Below are 19033 nucleotides of genomic sequence, written 5' to 3' on the forward strand. Positions count from 1 at the left end.
TTTTAGAGAGGGGGGAGGGGCAGAGAGAGAGAGAATCTTAAGCAGGTTCTGCGCTGAGTGTGGAGACTGACGTGGGGCTCGATCTCATGACCTTGAGATCATGATCTGAGCCGAAATCAAGAGTGGGACACTTAACTGACTGAGCCACCCAGGCACCCCAGCAAGATTTTTTTTTTTAAAGATTTTATTTATTTATTTGAGAGAGAGAGAATGAGAGAGAGAGAGAGAACACATGAGGGGCTGAGGGTCAGAGGGAGAAGCAGACTCCCTGCTGAGCAGGGAGCCCGATGTGGGACTCGATCCCGGGACTCCAGGATCATGACCTGAGCTGAAGGCAGTCGCTTAACCAACTGAGCCACCCAGGCGCCCCCCAGCAAGATTTTTAATTGAAGAACTGTGAGGGACTTGGAGGAAGGAGGAGCTGGGGCATCCTCAACAGGAGAGGGGAGCACACACGGTATCGAGAGCTGACAAGGACGTCCGCCTGGAGAGGATTGGGCAGACAAGGGTCCATCAGCCTGTCTGAGCGCCAGGCACTGTGTGTGCTCACTGAGGGGAACGGCAGGCTAACACAGCCCCTGCCCTCATGGGGAAAGACACCAAGCAAAGGAACAAACAAGGGAATTTCAGGTTGTGAGAAGAGCCTCTGCAGGAAGTAACCAGGGTAGTCGTGAGTTGTGGTAAAAAGATACTGCAGGGCAAGGGGCAGGGAGATGCCCTAGATTAGACAGGCTGCCTAGGAGGTGGTATTTGAACAGCCTGAAGAAGGAGGGAAAGCTAGCTTTGCAGATGGGAGGAAGACCCTTCCAGCCCTAAGGAGCATCAGAGACAGAAAGAATTAGAAACGTTTGAGGAAGGGGGCACCTGGGTGGCTCAGTCGGTGAAGCGTCTGCCTTCAGCTCAGGTCATGATCCCAGGGTCCTGGGATCAGGCCCCACAGCAGGCTCCCTGCTCTGCTCCTCCCTCCCCCTCTGCCCCTCCCCTGGCTTGTGCTCTCCCCTCTCTCGCTCACTCTCTCTCAAGTAAATAAATAAAATCTTTAAAAAAAAAAAAAAAAGAAAATGTTCGAGGAACAAAAAGACAGCTGTGTGGTTGGGGCGTAAGTAGTAGACGGAGAGCAGGAATGGATGCTTGGCTGCATGGGAGCGGGGCGGCTGGCTCCGAGCCGGGGCGCGACCTCCTGCGAGGTACACAGATCACTCTGACTGCTGGGTGCAGAGCAGCTTGGGGAGGACCAGTCCATTTGGGAGGATATTTCAGTGGCCCTGTGGGGACATCCTAGTGGTTTGGGCTTGAGTGGAGACAGAGGAGCGGAAAGAAGCAGAGGGGTCAGGGTGGGAAGGACAGCATGACTGATGGCTGGATGGGAGCATGGGGAGGCAAAGGCTCATTAAGAAGGACTTGGAGGGGGACTGGGAGGGAAATACATGGATGGGCATGCTGGCGGAAGTGAGGAGCCACCAAAGAAACCAGGGGACCAGGTGTCGGGTGGAAAGTGAGGCAGGCAGGTGGGCAGCGCTGGCTGGTCATGGGGCTGCTGGGCACTGCTGAGGGCGGCACCGTGTGGGGAGTCGAACTGCGTTGGAATCCTGGCCTCACCTGCTCTTGCCTACCTACGGCAACTTGACTCAGAAAATAAGGGCTCGGATTCCCTGTCTTCCAGGCCAAAGCGGGGGATTGGAGGCAAATCCCCGAGTGTAGGCCTGGTAGAGGCTCTGCTGTTGCCACTAATCTGCTGAGAGCAATGTTGACTGCTCTATTATTTCTGAGGTGTCCCCAGTCCCCAGCCCTCCGAGTGGGCAGTCATCCCTCTGGCCATTGGCGGTCGCCACCTGCGCCTTTGCTCAGCCCCCTGCGCCCCGCGTGCTCTTGCATTTACTTTCTCTGCCTCTGTTCCATCTCACTTTCTCCTTTCCACTTCTGCCCCTCCTGGTCTCACATTTCCCTCTGCGTGGCCCCGGGCAGGGGCCCCTCCAGTCCTTTGCTTCAGAACCTGCCACCCCAACCTCCTGCACATCCTCTCCGCCCGGCCCTGCCGTGGAACCTTTGCGAGCCAGCCCGAGCGCGGGGGCCCCTGCCAGGCGCCGTATGCGTGACAGGACAGGGCCCAGCAGAAGCAAGGCCCCACGGTTTTGCATCGGCTGCAGCCTGGCCGAGGCTGCCCTGAAGGAGCGGAGGATGGGGCAGGGGAGGAGGAGGAGGGGCTAGGAGAAAGTCACCCTTCCCGCGGTGCCTGCTGATAATTGGCTCTCCGGAACCAGCTTGGGACACGAGGGCCAGCTGGGCCAGGAAGCCGTGTACAATGCCGCTCTTTCAGGGGGGACTCTGCGTGGTCGTAGGTCCTGTGTGACTCCAGGGAAATCTGGAGCACAGCCTGTTCTCAGAGGATGTTTTCTAACGTAGACCGGAGGTGAGAAATTGAGCCCCGACTTCCCACCCTCGGCCCTGGGAGGATCCCCAAAGGCATGGATGGCCCCGTTCAGGACCTGACGATTTCCTTCAGGGAGCATCTCGGGAGGGGAGGGAATGGGAGCAGATTTTCTCAAGACACCATGAATCATCGCATACCTGGTGCTTTTTTAGAGGGGGAGCACTGGGAAGCAATCAGTCCTTAGGAATCTTATGATTTATTAAGACTGCACCTGCCTTAGCAGCTGAGGGCCCGCAAGGGAAGAAGGCAGGTCCTGGCCCTCGGGATTAGATTAATCTCGCTGGGGAGGTAAGACAACATACCAAGTGTCAAAACACTAAGAGAAATTGGAATTCAAAAAGAAAGTAGGAGGGGCCCCTGGGTGGCCCAGTCAGTGGAGCGTCCGTCTCTTGGTTTCAGCTCAGGTCATGATCTTGGGGTCGTGGGATCAAGCCCTGCGTCGAGCTCCCCACTCAGCTTGGAGTCTGCTTGAGATTCTTTCCGTCTGCTCCTCCCCCTGCTTGCTCGCTCGTGCTCTCTCTCTCTGTCTCATAAATACATCTAAAAAAGAAAGTCAGAAAGTAGAAATCATTAGCCAGAGTGGCCTAGCCAGTCTACTCGATGGTCAAGTTTGGTCCGCCCTGGGAAGAAGGGTGGGATTTGGAATGTAGAAGGAAGTGGAGCATGCATGACGTGGGATGCCATCCCAGGAGTAAAGTTTCACAGAAGTACTGGAAACTCGTCATAGCCGGGAACGTCTGTCCTGGAAATGTCCCCGAGTCTGAGGTTCCAAGGGCCCTGGAGGACCCACAGCCTGCCTTTATGAGCCCAGAATGCTGAGGCTCAGAAACCGGGCAGCCCGCCTACAGCCGTGGGCTGGGCCCTCCCCTCGGGCACTTGTACGTGGCAAAGCGTTGGTCGGGGAACCTCAGGCATGTCCGCTGCAGTAAAGTGGGAGCTCCTATGAGCTGCAAGAGAAAGGTCTGGGGCCGTCCTCACGAGGGCAGGCAGGGCACGCGGACGTCTTGTAGCTGTTGGTTTGGGCAGAAATTTCATTCCGCAGCCCGGTGCCAGGCTAGGCCCTTTGTCGGTGTTCTGGACTCGTCCTGGGGGCTATGACTATGTGCACACAGAAATTGGTCCACGCTTTCCTTATGGCACTGAAGAGGTAACTCCTCACACCCAGCGGGATGGAAGGGCTTTTGTATCAGGTGCCTCCTCTGCTCAAGAGCCTTCTCTGGATCCCTAGTGTCCATCAGGCCATAATTTCTTGCCCTGGTATTCAAAGCCCTCCATTATCTGAAGGACCTTTACAGAGTCTAAAAAAGGGGAAGGAACCTAAAAATCATCAAATCCAGACTGAGCCTATCGGTTCTTTCCACAGTAACCCTGAGGAGAGGTTGCCATGCATCTGCCTGTATACTTTTAATGGGGAATTCTCTCTTTCACAAGACGGCTTTAAGTCCAAAAATGGCCACCATATACTTCTACCCATTGGTCTGGGTTTGATCCTTGGGATTATTCCTCCTTCCACATGACCACCCTTCAGAATGTTGATATTCCTCTAAATTTTCCTCAGTTCCTGGGTTCTTCCCAATCCAAGTCACTCTCTTCTAGAAGTGGTCTAGTTTGTCAGTTTTTCACATAATGTATAAAGCCCCAAACTGAACAGTGTTTTCTGTGTGAATTGATCCTGCATAGAGTTGGAACCATCCCCTCCCTTATTCTGAACACTATATTCCTTTTAATACATCCAGACCCCAGATTTGCATTTTGATCAACCGCTTCATAGTGTTGCTTATAGTAAGTTAGCAGCCAAATGAAACACCTAACTCCTTTCACAAGTGCTGATTTGAGTCCTGTCTCCCCTGTGCCACAGAGGTAGATCTAAATATAGGAAATCTTTATACCTACTGGGTTGCATCTTGGGAAATTTAACCCATTCTTCCAGCCTGTGGAAATCATTTGGATTCTGATTCTGTGTCCCTGGCATGGAGGGCCGTGTGTAGTGTGGGGATTGCGACTCAGAGCCTGAGCCACATCGTGGAGTCTGAGTCTCAGCTCATCACTCGCTGGTGGAGGGGCCTTGGGCAAGTTACTTAGCCTTTATAAGCCGTGGTTTCCTCACCTGTGAAATGGAGGTGATTAATACTAATACTCCCCTACTTGGAGGATGTTGAGTTAGAAGACTTTAGTGAGATCATTAATACAAAATGCTTATTATTAGCACAGGGCCTGGTAGCAAGCACACCTTAGCTGCCATTCTCGTGGTGATCATTCACTGCTCCTTCACTTCCTCATTCTTTTTAAAATGCTGTTTCTCACCCAGAACCCTCCTGGACTCCTCCTCATCTTACAGGGTCCCCTCAGCCTGAGACACGCTTCCTCTGCTCTCACCTGTCTACACTCAAAACCTCTGCAGCATCTTTGATGCTTTCCCTCTGCTGTGTCCCCTGGGAGCTCCTTTTGGCCAATGTCATTGAAATTCACTTTAGAGATGCCTGGGGGACTCAGTCGGTTAAGCATCCGACTCTTGATTTGGGCTCAGGTCATGATCTCAGGGTCATGGGATCAAGTCCTGCATTGGGCTTCCACATTCAGCACGGAGTCTGTGTCCCTCTCCCTCTGCTCCTCCCCCCACCCCTGCTCGCCCTCTCTCTTTCTCTCTCTCTCTCTCTCTCAAAAAAGTAAATATCTTAAAAAGAAAAAAGAAATTCACTCTAGGGCCCACCTTCTATTGGGCTCTTTGCATTATAATTTCTCTCATTTTGGCTGAGGCTTTACTCCTTCATTTCTCTGTTGTCACTAGCTTCTTCCTGCATGCTCCATCCTCTCCTTCTCTGGCCTTCACACCCCTGCTGGCCCTTCCCACCCGCTCAGAGCTCAGAAGCCCACTGGCCTTCCGCACCCAGCGCCACCTCCCTCTCTGGCTCCATCCCCATCCCTCCCGGGCCTCCATGCTGCCCTCCGGCCACACAGCCTGCCTGCTCCAGGCCTTTCCTTCTTGTGCCCGGTGGCCTGTCCTCTGTGACCCTGACCTAGACCCAGCCGCCTAGACTGCCAGTTCCTCCACAGCCCAGAGCTGTCACGGAGGTTCAGGGCTGGGCTCGAAGATTCAGCCGACCAAGGTCGGAACCCAGTAGTATGACCTTGGGCCAGTTGCTTGGTCTTCCTGTGGAAGAATCATAGATGCCCCTGGGTTTGAATGAGCCGTAAATGAGAGACGTAGGTAAATTGCAGGGATAATTACAGCACCTGGGAAAGGTCACCACCTTCTTCCTCTAAGAGGTCTTCCCAGAGCAGTATCGCAGTTTCCAGGGGCTTCCCCCTCCAGTCAACATCTAGAGCACAGAACGTTTTCAGGTTTCAGCCAACACAGTCACATACAGGACCTAGAGCTCCAGGCTCATGGTATATTATTTTATGTTGTTGAAGGGAACTTTAAGGTGTTGGGTTTTCTTACTTTTGCGAGCAAGACTCATAATGACCACAAGCTTGGGCAAGGGGTCATCAGTCAGTGTAAAGAAATATTTGTGGAGGGGCGCCTGGGTGGCTCAGTCGGTTAAGCGGCTGCCTTCGGCTCAGGTCATGATCCCAGGGTCCTGGGATCGAGCCCCACGTCGGGCTCCCTGCTCAGTGGAGCATCTGCTTCTCCCTCTCCCTCTGCCTGCCTCTCTGCCTACTTGTGCTCTCTCTCTATCTCTTTGTCAAATAAATAAATAAAATCTTAAAAAAAAAAAAAAAAGAAATATTTGTGGAATGAATCTAAACCCCGGCTATCAGGAGTCCCCCCTTGAGGCCCTGGTGTGGTTTCTAACATGTCTGGCTAACACGGGTTTCTCCTCTTTCTCGCAGCCCATACTACTGACTGCCTCTACCCAATCCCCTAGACCTTGACCACATCCAGTTCAGCACCTTACCATGTCTGGGTCTATTGTTGTCATTTTACATATTTATGCCCCTTATAATTCCATACGGAACACGGGCGGGCTCTTAGGGCCAAGTAAATGTGGTAGTTTTGGCCAGAGATCCATCTGCAGCCAGGATCCTGTCACTGTCCTGGAGCCAGGGGAGAAACATAGCTTAAACCATGTTAACCCACCTGAGGGAGTTAAGGGGAAACGAGAGGGGCCTGGGATGGGCCTGGAAGCAGATGCTGAGAAATGAGGTCCAAGCAAGGACTAGTTAAGAGGAAGCTGGTGCTGGGACACCAGTAACACTGTGTTGGGAAATTTGAGGGGAATAAGCTTTTTCCTTCTTTCTTGCAGAATCTCGCATATGAGATTCCTTCTTGACTGGCCTTAGTTCTGATGGGAAAGGCCCCAGTGTTTGCCTCTGGAGGCTGCCGTGACAGATCAGCACAAATGGGGTAGCTTGAAAGAACAGAAGTTTGGGCGCCTGGGTGGCTCAGTTGGTTAAGCGACTGCCTTCGGCTCAGGTCATGATCCTGGAGTCCCGGGATCGAGTCCCGCGTCGGGCTCCCTGCTCAGTGGGGAGTCTGCTTCTCCCTCTCCCGCTCCCCTCCTCTTGTGCTCTCTCTCTCTCTCAAATAAATAAATAAAATCTTTTAAAAAAAAAAAAGAACAGAAGTTTGTTCTCCCCGTTCTAGAGGCTAGAAGTCCAACATCAAGGTGTCGGCAGGCCTGTCCTCCCTCTGAAGGGTCTAGGGAAGAATCCTTCTTTGCCTCTTCCTAAGCTTTTGATGGTCATTGGCCATCCTTGGCATTCCTTGGTTTATAGGTGATTCACTCTAATCTCTGCCTCTGTCTTCACATGTCTGTCTTCTTCCCGTGTGTCTGTGTGTCCCTTTGTCTTCATGTGGCCTTCTTCTTCTTTTTTTTTTTTAATATTTTATTTATTTATTTGACAGAGAGAGAGAGAGCACAAGCAGGGGAAGTGGCAGGCAGAGGGAGAAGCAGGCTTCCCCCCGAGCAGGGAGCCCGATGTGGGGCTTGATCCCAGGACCCTGGGATCATGACCTGAGCCGAAGGCAGCCGCTTAACTGGCTGAGCCACCCAGGCGCCCCTATGTGGCCTTCTTCTAAGGTAGCAGTCATACTGGATTTAGGACCCAGCCTAATCCATTATGACCTCATCTTAACTAATTACATCTGCGAAGACCCTATTTCCAAATAGGATCACATTGGTAGGTACTGGAGGATTTGGACGCGAACACATCTTTTTTTCGGGAGACACATCTCAACCCGCAACAGAGCTTAATGCTGTCGAAGAGTTGAGTCTGTGGAGAGAAAAAAATTACATGGAAAAGCGGACTTCAGGAATACAGCCCAAAGTTACATAAACCAGATGTGAAAGAACGTATCCTGGTAAAGCCTAGAAATAACCTATTTTGTACAATGTGTACATAAACATGTATGTAGGTATGTATTTTTTCCAGATAAAGACTTAAATGTGAAAGAACTAACAATGAAGCACTTAGAGGACAATGTAGGAATCTACCAGCATAATCCAGGGGCAGGAGAAGCGATCCAAGGCAGGTGAGCGTACTTGACTACATAAGGCAGTTGGTCAACCGTGAGAGCATGTAAGGAAATACTCAGAACTCACTAGCAGTCCGGGAATACAAAATAAAGTCACAGTGAAACATCACCACACCCATAAGACCAGCAAAAATGGTGGTGGTGGGGATGCTTTTGTACATGGTCAGTGGAAACATGAACGGTTTCAGAAAGCAAGATGGCGACCTTGTTGGGATCCTGATTAGAACAAGGGCAAGAAAGTTTTTCTGTTTTGACACAAGAGGGAAATGTGTTCATTAACTAGCCATTTGATGATGTTAAAGAAGTGTCCTTAAAATATTAGGTGTGATAATGGTGTTATGGTTAATTTGTAAATAGTCCTTTTTTCCTTCTTCTTAAGAGGCTCATCCTGAACTATTTACTAGTAAAATGATGTAATGCCTGGGATTTTACTTCAGATAATCCAGGGAGCAAGGGGGTCAAGTGGCTGATGGTAGAAAGCAAGGGTCAGCACGCTTACAGGCATGGACCAAATCCAGACCTCCGCCTGGTTTTGTATATAAAGTTTTATTGGAACACAGCCATGCTCATTCTGTTACGTATTTGTTTAGTATGTGTGAGGCTCCTTTTGTGCTCCAGCTTCTGCAGAACGGAGGACTTGCAGTGGAGAACCATGTAGCCTGCAAAGCCTAAAACATCTACTAACTGGCCCTTTACAGAAAATGTTTGCGAATCCTTGTCTGTAAGGAAGCCAGTTCGGCTGCGCGTTCATAAAGGTTGACGCTGGGGGTTGTGCGTGCCGATTGGATTAGTCTTCATGTTTGTCTGTGTTTGGATCTTTCCATAATGAGAAGTTTAAAAAAACAAAACAAAACAACACGCTTTGCCCACTGTATCCCACTCCTGGGAATCTACCTGTTGGAAATGAAGGCATCGATTAATAAGGATACATGTATAAGCATGTTGACTAAAATGGTTAAAAAAAAAAAGGCAAAACTGATTGCCTACCGGTATGGGAATGCTTGTATAAATCACACCGACCCGCACCATGGAATAGTATGCTGTCTCTTTAAAGAATGGGCTAGGAAAAAAAAAAAAAGAATGGGCTAGAATTTTGCCATCCCGCTTGGAGGATTTTTCATGAGATATTTTCAAGTGAGAAAGGCAGGATGCAGAAAAGTCTGTACTTGGCGATCCCATTTCTATAGAACAGTGGCACAATTAACCCGTTTGGTGGGTAGAGGTGTGTGTGTGTGTGTGTGTGATGCATAACACATTAATGTGGCTCAAGGTGCATACCATCTACGGAAGGGGAGCACAGCAAAACAGGAAAAGGAAAATACCTATATTTCAACAGACCACGTGATACGATCCCGTTGGTGTGTTTGTGTTAAGTTGTATTCGTCTGTACACACGGCTGGCTACATTCCGAAGAGAGTTATGATTTTTAACACAACTGGAAAGCAGTGAACATTTTTAATGCGCTTTAAGTAAGGGAATAAAGGAGAATTTGGTTAGGGTTGGAAGATACCCAGGAGTGGGGAAAACGAGAGATGAGAGTGACCCCTGCAGACCCGGGCCAGCTAGGGAAGTCTCCATGGAAGGTTCTAGCGGTGAGAGAGGGGCGGCTGGATGGCCTTTGGGCCACAGCCGCTCCCTGATCTCAGCGCCTCTTCCTCCTGCTCCCGGAGAAATAATGTTTCCCTGGGGGATGAAAAGCATCCCTTTGTGCAGGCTTTAATTGCCATGTTGTTGTGCCAAGTGAATGAGTGGCAGGCAGGCATAGCAGCTGGGCACAGCCAATGCCAGGCAGCAAAGCCCGCTGCCTTAGGACAGCCTGGGCCAGCTGGCCTGGGAGCGCTGCCCACCTCTGCCCCCCACTGGGGGCCCTGTGCAGGGACCGTGGGGCACAGGGGTCCTCGGGGAGCTGGGGAGGAGTCATTGCAGGGAGAGAAAGGGGTGGGGTGCCTGGGAGGGTCTCAGACACTAGGAGCGTATTCATCTCAGCCTCCGTTCCCCTCCCCCTTCCTCTTGTTTTTCAGACTGTCAGCATCAATAAGGCCATTAATACGCAGGAAGTGGCTGTAAAGGAAAAACACGCCAGAAATATCCTTTTGGATGTTGCTTGGAAGACCAACCCCGAGGCGGGTCAAATTGTGGGGGCTGAGGTCAGGGCGAGGTGTCCTTGCTCAGCTGCAGGAAGGGGAACCCCTCCATTGGCCAGGCCTCCTGCAGGGTTTGAGCTGCCTCAGTAGGCAGCCGCTGGCCTTTGAGACCACAGTTCATCAGGGTGAAGGGACCAAAGCCACCTCCTAGCTCAGCTCTTTACAGCTTACCAAGGACCCCGCCCCTCGTAGGACTTCCCTTTGAGAGATTTCCTGGGGGCACAGGAGCGATCGTCAAAGCGCTCCAGACCCTGCACTTGGCCCATAGGGGCCACACGGACCACCCGCTTGGGAACATGATCATCTCCCCTTCTCTGGGCTCGAAAGCCAAAAAGCCAAAGGTCTCCGCTGCCTTATGCCCCGGGGGGGTGGGGGGGAGATGCGCAGCCATGGAAATAAAATCCACCAGTGTGAGCTGGTTCACGCACAGTCAGCCGGGCAGAAGACAAGAACCTCAGGGCAGCATAGGGAACTGGTGGCTTAGAGGTTTTCACCACCACCCCCCTACTCCTGCACCCACCCCGTGCCAAGTTTGGCCCCAGGCAGCCACCCTCGTGGGGTGTGGCTTTGGAGGGAAGTGCAGGCTGCATGCTGGCTGTTGGATCCCTTGGGATCTGCCCTTGACGGATAGAGTCCAAGAGCTGGAGGGCTGACCCCCAAAGTTCCAAAGGCAAGGCTGCGCGAGTGGGGCGAAGCCATTGTTTGTGTGTGTGCCGGGGAGGAGCAGGGTACAGCCCGGAGCAAGCGGAGGCTGGGCTTCTCGTGGTGGCAGTAACGGCCGGGTCAGAACAGCTCCTGTGGAAGCCATCCCACCTCAGCCCCTGGAGGAGACCCTCCTGGTACGGTGGCCAGAGGAGCCCTGCCCCGCCAGCAGGATGCCTAGCCCATAGCAGGCCATTGGGAAGCATTGCTAACAGCACGTACTGCTCTTTACTGGTGGGTAAGCAGCTTGTCTTTGGTGGGAAGATACTTTGGTTGGACTTTAGGGCTTTGCTGCAGGCTGGGGGCTCTAGAACGTCTCCCAGGTACCCCAGAAACCTGGCCTGACCATGAGCCTAGTTAGACCTTGCCCTTTTATCCCCAGAAAGGCACAGTTCCCTTGCTTTACCAAGTCAAGAAAAGCCCCGATGACTTTCTCAGGGGGAATGACCTGGTCCTGACCCCCATCTGCTAAGAATACTGATCCATCCGATTGAGATATGAAATAAGAGACTGTTACCGAGGCCAGTGTGCTTGGGCCACATCACAGCCTTCCAGGGAGGCTACCCGGGGTGATGGAAGGGGCACCACAAGGAGGTTCTGGAATCCCACCTCGGCAGCAGTCTGGCTCGCTCTGGAGCCTCGAGTGGGTCCAGCGGGGCCTCCGTGAGCCTTCGTCCCCTTGTCTGTCAAATGAAAGACTTGGCCGAAGAAGATTTCAAAGGTCTAACATTCCCACTCTCACCTTCCGTGAGTTTCTCTGCTTCACCATTTCTAAGAGGTGGATAAATGTTAAAAGGCTCAACTCCAAAGAGTAGGGTTTTAAAGCCTAAAGATACCGCAAAACATTTATTCTTTATTGATTTTTTTGGAGACCGTCAGCCCCTCTCAATCCCAGCTGAATAAGCATTTGGAAATCTGACGTCAGAAGTGCTGCTCAGACAGCCATTTATCCTGGGTGTCTAACCCCCCCTCCCCGCACCCCCCTCCCCGCACCCCCCCCCCCCCCCCCCGCCGTGTATCCACTCCCAGAGGGCTAGGGACTGAGTTTTATTTATTTTTTTATATCCCTGAGTGCCTGCCTGACATGCAGTGGGTGCATTAAAATGCTTATGAAATCAAAGGACAGAAAGGTCTCCTTGCCTCTCAAAGTCGGGGTGCCTGTCTAGCTCTACACCTGCTCCCGCTTCCGGTAAAGTAACCACAGTCTGCCGTGAGAAGTCAGCCCGTGAGAGGGGTTGCAAGCTGTCCAGCTCTCCTCTTGGCTTCCATCTAGCCTGAGGGGACTGTGCTTTAAGGGAAACCGTAGTTATTTCAGAAACCCCTCTAAGACCAAAAGCTGACATCAGCTTCCAGACCCAGAAGTCTGTGTTCAAGCCCACCCCCCCTCGAAATGCAAATTTCAGTTTGGGGAAGGAACTTGTTGATACCTTCCAGCTCAGAAGCAAAACAACATGTGTTCTAGATGAATCATAGAGTTTCTGGCCCGAGGCAGGTCTTTCTGTCCTGCGTGGCACCCCGCTTCTTACCTGAGCCTTGACAAAGAAGCCTGTACTTCTGGGGAAAGACCTACACTTGGAGTTGATGGTGTCCAGTTGCTGGGTGTGTGAGGCCCATGTAAGCGCTAACTTGAAATCACACTAGACCAGATGGACGTTTATTACATGCAGGTTGTGGCAGGGAGTCTGTGGGTGCATTTGAAATTGGATCTCGGGTGGATGTGGTCCCAGGATTCCATATACAGCGAGTTCAAGGTATAGGGAAATGCATGGACCAAGAAGCATAAACCAAGAAGGTTTATGGAAAGGGGGGGGTATAAGAGTCATTTTAAGTTTTGGGGAAATGCTTCCAGTTATGGAATGACTAAATCAGGGGGGATGCAAGGTACAGCATCGGGAATATAGTCAATGGTATTGTAATGGTGTCATCTGGTGACAGACTGTAGCTATATGTGAAGTTGTCTGATCGCTATGTCGGATACCTGAAATGAATGTACATTGGGTGCCGACTATACTTCAATAAGGAAATAAATCACAGAAAAGAGCAGAGTGCCTGTATGGAGAGGAGTCAGGTGCTGCTTGGAAGAGGAGCCGAGGTGTCCCCACCAGGGCCAGGGCCCCTGATGAAGAGCTGAAGCCTGCCCTCACTTCTGAATACTGGATAAGAAAGAACTTTGAGACACTGTAATGTATTGCTAAAATGTGAGCTGTTATTATTCCCCGAAAGGCCCCATCACACCCTCAGCCAAACCCAGGGGAAGGGCAGAGTCTTCCTCCCACAGCAAAGCCCTTCTTTCAACCAAAGCATCTTCCTGCTAAAGGCAAACCAGGACCGCCACTGGCCCAGAGCACGCTTGTACAAACTGGAAAAGGCCCATCCATGCCTTTGTTTTCCATGACCCACCCCCTCACCATGCATACTGGGCACCCACCATGAGAAAGGGGCACAGACCTTTTGGTCTGTTGTCAACCGGCTGCCCCTCTCTAGCAACGCTGTCCTCTGCTGGAAGTTCTGCCACGTGTTTCACAAACTCCTCCGAGATGGACACCCGAACGTGAGTTCCTGGGACTGCAGGGGCTGGCCAGGGGGCCGGGGACCCATGTGGGGAAAGTGGGATCGCCTGGGGGAAAGGGACACTGTCCACTCCGGCACTGAGGGGGGGGGCGCAGCTGCCCCCTTCTCCTGGCCTTTAGGTTGCTGGTTGGAGGTAGACTTGTCTGTCTGTCAGCCTCTCTGCCCACCCCAGCCCCATCTTACACCATCCTCTGTCTCCTTGCCTTCTCTTCTCTCATCAGCTCTTCTCTTCCCTCTCCAGGTCCTGAAGGACTCCCTGAGATACAAAAATGAATTGAGTGACATGAGCAGGATGTGGGTGAGTTTGGAGATGCACCCGGGGGCCACCTGCACCTGCTTCTCCTTCCCCAGAGGCCACAGAACAAGGACTGTGGAATGGAATGAATTCATCTCTTTCAACTTGCTTAGGATTTCTCTCATGACCATCAGGGAGGGGTCAGCAATGGCCCCAAATAGTACCATGATATCCACAGTCTTACCTGGGGACCCTAAAGCTGTAGGGAAGTTCTAGGGCCTGGGAGTTTCTCCTGCCAATGGAACCTCACATCGTAACGCTCTCTAGGCATTGGATCCCTCAGCAGTGACTTTGCCACAATTCCTGTGTCTTTCCTTCTGCTGGTCCCATGTGGGTCACAGTACATTGAGAACTAGCATTCCCAATTCTTAATGCCAGTACCTTTTCTTTCCCTTCTTCCCTGGGAATCTAGAGATTCTCAGCGCCTTAGGATGGGGGAGGAGGTAGGTGGTGGTATTGGAATCAATTGGAAAAGAAGGTTTTTATACACACATCAGGATCCCTCTAGATTCTGTTGTCCAAGGAGTATGTGTATTGATGGTGCATAATCTGCATTTTGAAGACTTTCTTGGGTTGATTCTGTTACGTCTGTTTGCCCCCACTGGTTGAGAGCTCTGGCCCTTTCCTTCAAATTCTTACTTCTACTCACAGTTAGCAATTGTGGCATCCAGTCCACCCAATGCTGATGAAAATACAGGCCCAGAGAGGGAAGCAGCTTTTCCTACATCACAGGCTAGTTGGTCTGAACAAAGCTGAGAGTTGTTCCCAAACCTCCCAGGTGCATGTTGGAGAGCTTTCAGTTATATCTCGAAACATGGAAAGCTTGGGTCTTCTTTTTTGTTAGAATTTGCCTGGTGTATCTTTTTCCACCCTTTTACTTTTGACTTTTCTATATTCTGTGTCTTAGAAAAGTCCCTTATAAATAGCATTTAGTTGGATTTTGTTGTTGCTTTTCGTCAAGATGGCAGTCTTTGTCTTTTAGCTGTACATTTACCCCATTTATGTTTATTATAACGCAAAATATTTTTAGATTTATACCTTCCATCTTAGTTTGTGCTTTCTCTTTGCCCCTTCTGTCTTGTTTCCGTTTTTCTTCATTCCTTGTCTTCTTTGGATTGATTGGGTATTTTTTTTCTCGTCCCATTCTCCCCTTATTACTAGTTAGGAGATTTTTTTTTAACTCTGCTTTTATTTCTTACCCTTTGGTATGTTATCCAATAATTACAAAATGCATGTTTAGTTTATCAAGAGCTAAAATTCATGTCTTTAGCTGTTTCCTCTGTAACACAAAGACCTTAGAATATTTTCAGTCCATGCCCTCCTCTAAGCTTGTATGTTATTGTTGTCATGTATTTTAATTTTGGTTTTGTTTTTCTTTTTAGACTATAAGATATTTTATTTTAATTGTTTTATTCTGTCCTCTTTCTTTCTTTACATTTGCATTCTAACATATGGGGTCACTTTTTTTTCTGCCTGAATTATTTCCTTTAGTGAGAATCTCATGGTGGCAAATAACTGATTTTACTTGTTTGGGAATGTCTTTACTTCACTCTCCTATGTGGAAGATACTCTCTCTGGGTGACAGTTATTCTGGGTGACATTTATTTTCTCTCAGCACATGGATGATGTTATTCAAGATATCCTTCCACTGACTTCTGGATGCCATCATTTCCATGAAGCTGGCTATCAGAGTCATTGTCCCTTCTTAAAAGCAAATCTGGTTTTCCTCTGGCCATTTTAAGACCTTACTAGGAATAGGTGCAAATTTATTTGGGATTCTTCAGACTTTTTGAATCTGTGGGTTAATACCTTTTATCAGTTACAAAAAATTCTCTGTCTATTCAACTATCACCTTTGCTCCACTCCATATTTACCCCTGAGACTTTGGTTATGTCAGTCTTTCCCACTCCATACCCCAGTGCCTTTTTTTTTTTTTTTTAAGCTCTACGTCCAACATGGGGCTTGAGCTCATGACCCTGAGATCAAGAGTTTCATGCTCCACCGACTAAGCCAGCCAAGTGCCCCCCTCACCCCATGTCTTTAAACCCCTGTTTCATCGTTTTCTACCCGTTTGCCTCGTTACAGCATTCTGGGTAATTTCAGTAAATCTAGCTTTCAGTTCATTTGTTGATCCCTTTTCAGCTAGGTCTAATCTGTTGTTAAACCTCTTCATAAGATTTATAATTTTAGTCTAGCTTTTATTTCTTGGAGTTCTTTTTTTTCCCCCAAATCTGCTTGTCATTTTTAATGATTCCTTGTGTCCTGCATGTATTTTGAAACAGCCTCTTATTTACTTAGACAAATTAGACAGTGACCTCATATATCATTTCTTATACTTCCGTTATCTAAAGCCCCTCGAGATCTGTTCCTGCCATCCGTTGTTTTTGATGAATGTTGTTCATGCTGTGGAGTTTCTTTTTGTGCTTCTTTTTTACTGTGCATTGCTCATTTTCCTGGGAATCGTATTTGTGGGAACTCTTTCAAGTCAGGTTCCTCCAGAGAGAACGGGCATTTCCTTCCATTGAGATCTCTCTAAATTAAATTCTCAATTTAAGGTTTTGTGAATTCCAGGCAGAGCCCCTTGAGCTCTGGCTCCTGGGTCCAATTCCCAGAAGTTGTTTTTCCCTCCCTCTGATCGTAACAGTGGTTTGAGGTCCTCAGGGAGGACTCTTTTGGTGTAGGAGTGCTGGGATCTACGTTATTTCCAGTTCACCCTTGGTTCCTCTACCCCAGGGAAGCAGTCTTTGCCTCTTCCACCAGACTCTTCAACGTGGGCAGGCCAGAGCCCTGCCTCCTATTCACCACCTGGTTCACGTGGTGTGGCAAAACCCCCGTCCCCACCAACTCCATCACCCCAGCATTCCACTTATTCACCTGGTACCTGTATGGACTCAGTCCCTGGCCTGAGGATTCCTTAGCCTCTCATTAGTTCATTAATGCCTTCAAAAAGAAGTTTTAAATATTTTACCCAATATTTTAGTAGTTTTCAATGGGAAGGTCAACCCAGATACCTAGCCTGACTTGTTATCCAAACTGGAATTCCTTTAGGCCTTGCTTCCTATGTAGTGTTCTCTTCCACGTGGCTGAGGGTTTTTGGATATTAGAAACCTTTTTACTTTTTTTTTAATTAAGACCTAATTTTTTTTTAAAGATTTATTTATTTATTTGAGAGAGAGAGAGAGAGCGTGCACACCTCAGTGGGGGGAGGGGCAGAGGGAGAGAGTGAGAATCTCAGGCAGACTCCTCGCTGAATACGAAGCCCAACTTAGGGCTCGATCCCCCGACCCCGAGATCATGACCTGAGCCGAAATCAAGAGTCGGCCACTTAACTGACTGAGCCACCCAGGGACCCCCTTATTTTTTTTAGAGCAAATTTTAGGTTCACAGCAAAATTGAGCAGGAAGTATGGAGATTTCCAATATAACCCCTGCCTCCAAACACGTGTAGTGTCCCCCTTTATGAACATCCTCTGCCAACATAGTAACATTTGTTACAAGTGATGCACCTTCACTGATAACATCATAATCACCTGAAGTCTGTAGTTTGCATCATAGTTCACTTGTGGTGTTGGGGCATTGTATATTCTGTGGCTTTGGACAAATGTATCAGGACATGTACCCATCACAGTGGTATCACACAGAATAGTTTCACTGGCTTCAAAAATCCTCCGTGCCCCACCTATTCATCCCTCCCCTCCTCCCCCAGCCCTTGGCAACCACTGGTCTTTTTACTGTCTCCACAGTTTTGCCTTTTCCAGAATGTCATGGAATTGGAATCATACAGTATGTAGCCTTTTCAGATTGGCTTCTTTCCCTTAATAACATGCAGTTAAGGTTCTTCCATGTCTTTTCAGGGCTTGATAGCTCATTTCACTTTTAGTGCTCGGTAATATCCCATTGTCTGACTGTACCACAGTTTATCCATTCACCAACTAAGGAATGTCTTGGTTGCTTCCACGTTTTGGCAGTTATAAATAAGGCTGCCATAAATACCCATGAACAGGTTTTGTTTGGACATAAGTTTTCAACTCCTTTGGGCAAAAGCCAAGGAGTGCCATTGCTGATTTGTGTGGTAAGAGTAAGTTTAGTTTTATAAGAAACTGCCAAACCGTCTTCAAAAGTGGCTGCATTAGGGGCACCTAGGTGGCTCAGCCGATAAGTGTCTGCCTTCAGCTCAGGTCATGATCCCAGGGTCCTGGGATCGAGCCCCGCATCGGGCTCCCTGCTTGGCGGGAAGCCTGCTTCTCCCTCTCCCGCTCCCCCTGCTTGTGTTCCTCTCTCGCTGTGTCTCTCTCTGTCAAATAAATAAATAAAATCTTCAAAAGTGGCTGCACCATTCTACATTCCCACTGAGCAATGAGCAAGAGGTCCTGTGGCCCACATCCTCACGGAATTTGGTGTTATCAGTATTCTGGATTTTGGCCATTCTCACAAGTGTGTACTGGTATCTCAGTGTTGTTTTAATTTGTGTTTCCTGGTAACATACGATGGGGAGCATCTCTTCGTACATTCATTTGCTATCTTCTTTGGAGAGGTGTCTGTTAAGGTCTTTGGCCCATTTCTTTAATCAGGCTATTTATCTTCTTATTGTTGAGTGTTTTTTTTTTTTTAAGATTTTATTTATCTATTTGACAGACAGAGACATAGAGAGAGAGGGAACACAAGCAGGGGGAGTGGGAGAGGGAGAAGGAGGCTTCCTGCGGAGCAGGGAGCCCGATGTGGGGCTCGATCCCAGGACCTGGGATCATGACCTGAGCCGAAGGCAGACGCTTAACAGCTGAGCCGCCCAGGCGCCCCTGTTGTTGAGTTTTAAGAGTACTTTATATGTTTCGCATAACAGTCCTTTATCAGATGTGTCCCAGTTTGTGGGTTCTCATTCTCTTGACAGTGATTTTTCCAGACATTTTTTAATTTTAATGAAGTCCAGCTTGATGATCAATTATTTCTTTCATGGAGCGTGACTCTGGTGTTCTATCTAAAAAGTCATTGCCATACCCAAGGTCATCTGTTACCTCCTATGACTTTTATAGTTTTACGTTTTACATTGAAGTCTATGACCGATTCATCTTTTGCTTTTTGATCCTGGTGCCTTTTCATGTGAAATATAGTTGTCTTCGATGATAACCATAGTTTCACTTTGTCTGCTCTCCGCTACTTTCTAATTTTTCCATGACGAACAAGTACAATGTACAATTCATAAAATACGATTTTTCATAGAAAACTAATACATTAGGAAATAGTCTAATCTCTGGCATTGATATTTTTAACCTCCTCTGATGACCCCACTCCCTTTGGTGCCCTTCGAGGCATGTGTCAGTGGGGTTCCTCTACTCTAGAGGATGTAGATACACCCAGAGATGTAGAAGTTAGAGCTCATGTGGGAACCACAGCTGTTTGGCTCAAGGGTTCTTT

General features: G+C 49.1%; 1 protein-coding gene across 2 annotated transcripts in view; it reads left to right on the forward strand.

Annotated features, from left to right (window-relative positions):
* HIP1 (huntingtin interacting protein 1) overlaps positions 1-19033 on the forward strand; it is a 145945-nt gene that overhangs the window by 87493 nt on the left and 39419 nt on the right. For both annotated transcript variants that reach the window (XM_036112525.2, XM_036112527.2), the window contains exons 2-4: positions 9932-9995; positions 13165-13307; positions 13569-13625. In XM_036112525.2, coding sequence (XP_035968418.2) covers positions 9932-9995; positions 13165-13307; positions 13569-13625 — 264 coding nt within the window. The remainder of the gene's footprint in view (positions 1-9931; positions 9996-13164; positions 13308-13568; positions 13626-19033) is intronic.

The sequence above is a fragment of the Halichoerus grypus genome, chromosome 6 (genome assembly GCF_964656455.1).
Source record: "Halichoerus grypus chromosome 6, mHalGry1.hap1.1, whole genome shotgun sequence".
In the NCBI taxonomy this organism is placed as follows: Eukaryota; Metazoa; Chordata; class Mammalia; order Carnivora; family Phocidae; genus Halichoerus; species Halichoerus grypus.